The sequence below is a fragment of the Lycium ferocissimum genome, chromosome 10, assembly GCF_029784015.1.
Source record: "Lycium ferocissimum isolate CSIRO_LF1 chromosome 10, AGI_CSIRO_Lferr_CH_V1, whole genome shotgun sequence".
In the NCBI taxonomy this organism is placed as follows: Eukaryota; Viridiplantae; Streptophyta; class Magnoliopsida; order Solanales; family Solanaceae; genus Lycium; species Lycium ferocissimum.
In genome coordinates this window covers 53,720,154-53,728,906 of record NC_081351.1, presented here as the reverse complement: position 1 = coordinate 53,728,906, position 8,753 = coordinate 53,720,154, and the positions used below count along the sequence as shown (strand labels likewise).

Sequence of the window (8,753 nt, the reverse complement as noted above, 5' to 3'; positions counted from 1 at the left end):
TAAAGTTAAATTGTTTCTAAATATAAAAATGTAACATTCTTTTTTGAACAGAATAAAACGGAAAGCGTGCCCCTCTAGAGGTTCATGAATTTTTCAAGACTTTAAGATAGTAGTAATTAGCTTTATGCTACGACAAACTACGCTAAGGAACAAGAAGGTAGTTATTTCTCGCTTACACATTTCACCCTCATATTTTTGTATAACTGCGATTAATAGAGGCAAACCCAAAATTTGAAAATTATATCCTTAAGTTCAGAAATTTACGACTTAAACAATTCATTGGATTTACTGAATTCGAAATCTCTTATTTATATTTATTTAAAAACTTCTTTAACACGGTCTAAGTCAAAACTAGCAGATTTGAATGAAACCATAAATTACTTTTATATGCATCCCTGGTAATTAGTTTTTTTTTTTTTTTTAAAAGTACAATGGCTCAATGACGATGATGCTAACACCAAATTTTTCACCTCTCCACTATTAAACAAAGGGTCATCATACCATATTAGGGCTTAATGACTCAGTTGAATTGGGACGACACTAATTCTACCTTACTTCAAACACGCCATTAAACTTTTACCACTGAAATAATTCCTGATCTTTGAAATGAGACTTTTGTTACATTAATAGTTACGGTGAAATGCGCTATTATCATTACCCAATATCGACCAATTGATCTATTTAATAGTACAACTTACAGAATTATTGCTAAAACTATCGCCAATCGTATCCGTCCCTACTTAAATGACTTAATAAATCCTACACAATATAGCTTTATACCTGACAGGAGGGCCGTTGACAATGCGATAACTATCCAAGAAGCCCTACACTCCTTTCAAAAAACATATGGCAAATATGACAAAATGCTTCTCAAAATTGAGCTGGAAAAGGCTTTCGATCGCCTTGAGTGGTCCTTTATTCGATTTTCACTACTTTCCCTAAATTTTCCTCTTTCACTAGTAAACTTGATCATGTCTTACGTCACGACATTTTCTATATCCTTATTCATTAATGGCAAACCAACCCATTATTTCAAACCTTCGCGACGCATCCGTCGAGGTGACCCGTCGTTTCCATACTTGCTTGTAATCTACATGGAAAGTCGTCTCTCACTACTCATGGAAAGTCCAACTCTTTGTCCAACTCTTTCTCACCTTCTATTTGCAGACGACTTAGTACACTTTGTACAAGCTAACACTACCAACACCCAGGCTATCACTCATGTCTTTAATCAAATAAGCGAGCTCACTGATCAACGTATTAATTTTCACAAGTCAAAAATTATTTTTTCAAAAAATGTCAACACCTCCTTATGAAGTCAATCGTCTGGCCTTCTTAACATGCCTACTGCCTCTTCATTTGGTAAGTATTTGGGCTTTCCAATGACCCAACACTATCCCAAAGTAGCTGACTACCACTACATTTTAGATTGTATGAACACGTTATTTTGCTGCCACCTATATTCTGAAAGAATCAAGTTCTTTTCACAATTATGCAAAAAGGAAATTGTAGAATAACAAATCAACATAAGTATTTTCACGTGGTACGTTCCATGATCAAAGAAAGCAAAAGCCACAACGTATCTCCAATAGAATTTTTCCAAACTCTCCACTTTTAACTCGAGCAATTTTTAAAATTGCAACAGTTTATATACCTAAGGAACTGACTCTAACAACCCCCAATCCTCAACAATTCTTCCTAATTGTTGGTACCTTCTCTAACTTCTTCGAAGACTATCTAATCTATGAAGCCCATAAATCACTAAGAATGTAAAAAGCGTACAACTTAAGACCACAAGAATCTAACTGAATATGTAACATTTATTTTAAGAAATCATATCCATATCTAAAGTGACATCAAATTAGACGCATCTAATATTGATCCGTCACCTTTCAAAAACTGTAATAGGTTATGGCACCAAAATTATAGCATACCATCACTTAATGGGTAGTTTATTCACTCCACTTTCTACCTTTCTCCACCCAACTTACATTTACATTTTAATAGGTAAACGATATTTTGAAGTTGACAAACAAATGGAATAATAACCTCTCTAGGTCTATATAGCATGGGCGAGTTAGTTACTGGTGATATAAAGGAGTATAAACCATTAGAATAATGCAAAAAAGGACTTTGACCAGAAAACTGGCCCCCCTCGGAAGATGCCTAAAATCAAAACAAATTAACCCTTCGTTACACACCCTTTAATATATCATATCATATCTAAAGGAAATATGATGTTAAAGTATATGTTGATAATCACATCAATGACCAATAGCACACGTCTCTCTCTTTCAAGAATAAGAGAATCCATGTATAGAATACAGCTATCAGTCATAAATCTCACAAGGCAGCAGCCAAAAAAGGATAACACTCAAAAAGTTAAAACATTTTAACAAACACCACCAACTGCCTCCAATAAACCACCTTCATGTATCGTCTCATGCAGAATCATCAGTAGACTTTGGTTCATCTTTTGATTTCAGTGCAGCCGAAGGGGATGGAGAACCTTCTTGGCCCATTTCAACTCTCAAATCGTTGATGCTCTGCTCCAATTCATCGATCCGGTTCCCCATCTCATCTAGTGCAGCATTGTCAAGGACTTAACATACTTTGTCCAAGTTGATCTCACAAAGAAAGACAGATGCTATGTATAATATACTAGAACTAGAGAGAATGACAAAGCAGACGTACCCAGACCAATATGACAGAGGGAAATCATCACATATGGAGATATGGACAAAAGAAAGAGATTACGGAACTAAATTTCATGAAACTAAAGAGGGCTAAATTCTGGTTGAGTACCAGAAGTCACAACCAAATTTTGATATACTAGAGCAATATCCCTTTTACAAATTTCATGAAACTAAAGAAGGCTAAGTTCTGACTGAGTAACATAGGTGATACAGTCAAATCTTGGTGTTAACTAGTTTAACATCCCTTTCATAAATTTCATGAAACTAAAGAAGGCTAAATTCTTGAGGTGTACCAGAAGTCCTACTAACTTAAGAAATTATAGGAGAAAATGATTTCATGAGACCCTCGAGCCTCAAAACTGTGGGCACATTTCTAGATTCTTGAAATCAGAGCTATATGACATGCTACATACAACTTACTTCACTTGTTAGATGAGACTCGTGCAGCTACTAATTAATCTAGATTAAGACCAAGGATTAGTTACTAGATAATAAGGAACACCAGATCCGAAAAGGATATTTTTTGAGATGATTGATTCAGACATAGTCTGAAACCTGGTTTGCTGCAAAGAGAGAACATACCAGTTAGAAGATATATCTTATAAAAACTAGTGAAGAATCCAAGTGGCGCAGAGAGAGCAGGCTCACCATTTGCTGAAGAAGATTCTGTACCTGCAAGAGCAGAAAGGAAGTAGGAAAAGTTAGCTAGCAAAATGGATGTGCTTATTGTGATGTCGTCCATGACATTGACGCTAGTGAATAACATGAAGTTGTTTATACGGCCAATAAAAGAGATACTAGCAGACAACTAATGTATCATTTGCCAGACACTGAGAATTGCATCACAATTGGCTTAGATGTCATTGTCCTAACATCATATGGCCACATTAAATTCAGATAGTAGTATTTACATGGGTGGTATCGCATAGATCATTATCCTTATGTGTGTAATACTATGTGTTGCTCCATTTGTTTGGTATCCTGATACTTTGTTGTCTTATTTCTTTGCAATCCTGCATTGACTATCTTTCTTTTGAGCCGAGGGTCTATCGGAAACTGCCTCTCTACCCCATAAAGGTAGAGGTGAGGTCTGCGTACATCCTACCCTCCCCAGACCCCACTTGTGGGATTACACTGTGTATGTTGTGGTTGTTGTACTATTTACGTGGGCCAGCTAGCATGTTAGAATTACATTTGATGATGAAAAGATCACACTGTTAAAATATCATAATGGAAACTAATGAATCCTTGGGATCCAACATTTAAGAATCATACTTCAGTAACTCAGAGGTTAGCAGATTGAGATGGATTAGAAACCTTTCCAGACTATCATTGAGTACCGACTGGACAAAAAGTTCAGTCTATAACCTACAGCAACAACAGAAACAACGCCTCAATGCCAACCAAGTTGGTGTAGGCTATATGAATCCTAACCGTCCGCGTCACCCCATATAAGCTTTCACAGACCAATAATATCTAGAATAAATTAAAGATAAGAATAAAAGGCGCCAGAATTCTCTATATTTTCTACTGGCATATAAATCTCTTCAACAGGAAAATTTCAGTGTTTTAACGTCAATCAAATAAATTCAAAATAGTTTAAAAACTTACAAATACAGTCATATCAGCAGTGCTTTGTTTTGTACTATCTGCATCATGCCCATCCTGCAAGAAGATCCAATTATTGTGGGTCAGAAGGGAGCCAAGTTAAGCAACTTATGAAGCAGAACAAAAGTAGGAAAGATATGGAACTGATTTTCCAAGCTCCATATTGCAAATTCTGTTTAAAATACAGAACTCTGTTACTATTTCTCTTATTTTCCACAAAAAACTAGCTTTCAGCTAGAAGAACAGATTCAGAAGTTCACAGAGCACAATAATCCTTAACCTCTCCCACACTCTTTACTCTTTATCAGTTAGATTTCTGATCAATGCTTGACAAACAAAGATGTAAACTGAAGAATTTGTGAATTTCATTTCCCACAGATAATGCTGCTGAAGGCATAGTCATTTGGTAATACTAGGAAGTTTAATATGAGTCCAGGTATTGTCTTATGCCTGACAAAAATGCGAAGGAGAAAACCAAGTTTTGAGATATACATTCTTGTAACTGGTTTTGCCCAGACCTAGTACATTAGATAGCTTTATTTATACGCAAATGTTACTGTGGACATCCTTTCATATGTAAATCAAAATTTGGCTGTAGTGGCTCTTAGCAAAGCATGTTGTTGATGCCACTTCAGATGCTATTGATTTCAATACGCTAAGCTGCAATTACTGGTATATTCAGGTTGATAGTCGCCTCCATTTTCTAAGCTAGTTCTTCAACTCTACTGATTAAAGATCAACTTAAACGACCAGAAAAGTTCACCATGATACTTGTTTCAAAGTACACAAAGCCCGAGCTTAAGAGTGAAATCATATAAATCCAAGTTTAATTAGCCAAGAATGCAAAGTAAAGACAAAGAGTAAGGAAACACATAGTAGCCTCCAAACAATCAGCTATCACCACAACAAAGGTACAGTTTTATATGAGCTCCTATATTGAAATAGAAAATAATTTTGTAATATGCTAGTCAGCAGAGTTTTTTAAGTAAGTGGAGTTTGTTTGAAAGTTGTTAGAGTCACATGGGTTAGCATTAGCACTCACGTAGTTTCTTACTCTTCGATTTGCATTACCATCTATTGAACATTCGCATTGTATCGTGCTATTTTGCCGCTATACTTTTTGTATCTGCTTCGAATTACTTTTCCGTTCCTTTCTCTTCTTTTCTTTTCTTTTCTTTTCCTTTCTTTGAACCGAGGGTCTTTCGGAAACAACCTCTCTCTGCAGACTCCACTCATGGGATCACACTGGGCATGTTGTTTTTATTCTTGTAATAGCTAATTTTTGTGCAGAAATTAAACGCTTCTCTCTTCTTCCTTTCTTCTAGATTTCTTTTTCTCGTTTGTAACCGACTCTTCTTAGCTCTAACACAGAGTAAATCCTATTGCATTCATTGTGCTGATTAAGCTCTATTTTACATCCTAAAACAAAAGCAGATATCCATACTTCCAACTTCAAAAGAAACTATCATATCCCATTTTTAAACCTTCCTCTTGCGCTGACTCCCTCATTTATTATGACGCTATTAAAAATGTTGTTCTAACGTTATTTTGCAACTATATAACCCAACAGAGTACAACAACATACCCAGTGTAATCCCACAAGTGGGGTCTGGGGAGGGAAAGATGTAGGCAGACCTTACCCTTACCTTGGGAGGTAGAGAGGCTGTTTCCGATAGACTCTTGGCACAAAGACAAGCAATTCAAAGCAGAATAAAAGCCATAGCAAAATACTATACAAGGATTGATAATCGAAGGACAAGAAACTACAAGAATATTACTACGACTACTCAGAGTAAAGATATAAAACATTTAATAACCACATATTCACTTCAATTCAGTCCCCAACCCCGTTTGCTTATAAGAAACTCCCTCCCCTTCATTTTATCTACACTACTACTATTTAGAAAGTCAAGCATTTCTTAAACATTTTTCATTATTAAGTGTGTTATATAAGTAATAACTTTTTAGTTAGTTTCTAATAATGTAAATCTTATTTTTAAAGTTAGGGAACAAATATTTCAATTTAAGACAAAAATTAGCCAGTTTCACACTCAGTACTCCAATTAGCCTCGTTCTTCTTTTCTAAATTTGCGAATAAATAATTGAATTTTATCACTTACCAAAAGAAAAACCTAGTATTTGTTAAAATTGAAAATAATTGGTCACAAGAAGCACGATTGAATCTCAAATGTTAAAATGGTGAATACAAACAAATCAGCGAAATAACAGTGAAAATTTGACCTTAAAGTATACACATAGAACAGGATGCAGAACGTTAAAAAAAGAAAAAAAAAATTACGAATTCGATTAGAATATACAATGTAAATCTGAAGAAAATAGAGAGTGATGATAGTTTACCATGTGTTCGGCGAGAGAGAAGATTGTGGTTAATGAGAGAAGCGAAGAGGTTTGTAAACACAGAAATGCCCAAATTGTGAATAGAGGGACCAAAATTTGAAACAAATATATTTTGAAATTCGAAATTTGAAATGACCAAATTGGGCCCCCAACACAATTATTCTTTCATGTGAACCCTTTAATGCTTTGTCCTATTTCTTCAACTTAACACTTGGGGTCGTTTCATTGGTATGATAAGGATATTAATTTTGGGATAAGACAGGGGATTATTTAATTTCGTGTTTGATAATGGGTATTATTTAGTCTTGGGAATTGCGCTTTATGTCTACTGGGTAATTTACGTCACATAGCCTATATTTTGAGTTTGCTCCCGATTAGTCCATGTTTGTGTATAAACACCTTCTATACACTTTTATACAAGATTGATACATTATGTATAGCGCTTTTCGCCAAGTATACAAAGTGTAGCTTACTGAAATGAATACAAATACATATGTAAAAACTCTCAAGATTCCTCCACCCCTGTCAAGTTGGGGGTGATTAACTCATCGCCAACTTACCAAGAATAGAAGTATGATAAAATATTACTTAATTGCTCATGTATGAAAATATAACGTAGAGAAATCAATCCTTCTTGCAGTTTGTCACTTACAGAGCGACAATTCACCTCTATGTGTTTCGTGCGGTCATGAAATACTATTTTTCTCAATATATGTAATGATGTTTGGCTGTCACGGCAAATTTAGTATGAACAAGAATAAGAGCATTTGCAGCTCTTCAAATAGCCTTTCTAGTCAAACTAATTCTCCAACAATCTTCGTGACTGACTTGTATTTTGAAGCTGTTGAGGACAACGATATGGTAAGTTGCTTCTTTGAGTTCTATCCGACGAGGCTATCAACAAGCAAGATAATGTATTCTCTAATTGATTTTCTGGACTCGAGGGAAGTTGACCAGTTTGAATCCACAAAAAGCTCACTCTGTAATCCTAGCTATGTGAAATAAATATTTTCAGACTTGAATCTCTTTTCAAATACCTTAGCACATGAACAACAACATTCAAATGAGACTCCCAGATTTTGCATATATTGCTTAAGTGTTGTACATTGTAAGTTGTAGCAAGTCTTGTATTAGTGGTTATATCAAATTTTGTATTAGTGAGAGAATTTAACTTGTCAATCAACTTTCTATAGTAATTGCGATCTGACAGTAAGACTCCTTTATCTACTTTAAGATTCACTGGTGGATCAAGAGGAGGAGACAAAGGAAAGTTGTTGAAACAATTATACTCTTTCAGCAAGTACACAACGAACTTCTTTTTTGTGAAATTAGAACTCCATTATCCTTGTAAAGTATCTCCAATCCTAGAAACTAGTGTAGTCTCCCTAAGTCCGTTATTATGAATGTCTATGTAAGGAGGTCTTCAAAGACTTAATCTGTTCAAAGTGAATTTATGTAATCAACATCATCGATGTAGACTGCTAAAAATATCAGGTAATTCGGCATACCACTCCCTACTTGCTTGTGTTATATCATAAACGTGACTTTTTTAATCTATATAGCATCACTGGTTTCTCCACAACTAGCCTTAATAGCACTTTCATGTATACTTTTTCATGTAAATCTCCATGAAGAAATGCATTATTCACATCTAGTTGAAATATCTTTCATTCTATTCCAGCTTCCTAGGTATATTCCTTCACAACCAACATCATAATAATAATAATAATAATAATAATAATAATAATAATATAATATTAAAAGTGGGAAGCCCCTAAGCCTAAAGTTGAATTACGAAAATGCCCATAAAAAGATAAATGACCATTTTACCCCTTAACCACTAAATTATTTCCTCAAAATCATCTAGCTTTTCATTTAATATTGTGCTGGATTCAATGACTTTATTATTGTATGTACCACGCTCCTAAATCTGAACGTTTTCCATAGCTAATGCATGTTTTTGAATTTGCTTAAACAATTTAATTGTGAGAATTTGAGGAGTCGCACTGAATGTATATTTCAATATGGACCAAATTCATTCAACCAATTCACTGTAAAACGGAAACATCTTAAAAACTTTTGAATGATTGT

General features: G+C 34.8%; 1 protein-coding gene across 1 annotated transcript; it reads right to left on the bottom strand.

Moving 5' to 3' along the window:
• Positions 1 to 2,238: 2,238 nt before the first annotated feature.
• LOC132034297 (heat shock factor-binding protein) lies at positions 2,239 to 6,829 on the bottom strand. Its single transcript, XM_059424600.1, has 5 exons — positions 6,663 to 6,829; positions 4,308 to 4,361; positions 3,345 to 3,368; positions 3,217 to 3,259; positions 2,239 to 2,584 (listed from the first exon to the last, which is right to left on the bottom strand). The coding sequence occupies exons 1-5, from the start codon at positions 6,663 to 6,665 to the stop codon at positions 2,442 to 2,444; spliced, it is 267 nt and encodes an 88-aa protein (XP_059280583.1). The 5' UTR covers positions 6,666 to 6,829; the 3' UTR covers positions 2,239 to 2,441.
• Positions 6,830 to 8,753: the final 1,924 nt, after the last annotated feature.

What these genes read in the sequence shown, in the direction of transcription:
- LOC132034297 (XM_059424600.1), bottom strand. An exon ending in CTGCTGATATGACTGTATTT is followed by an intron (nt 3,369 to 4,307) that starts GTAAGTTTTTAA and finishes CTGCTCTTGCAG; the next exon opens with GTACAGAATCTTCTTCAGCA. An exon ending in TGAATCAATCATCTCAAAAA is followed by an intron (nt 2,585 to 3,216) that starts ATATCCTTTTCG and finishes ACAATGCTGCAC; the next exon opens with TAGATGAGATGGGGAACCGG.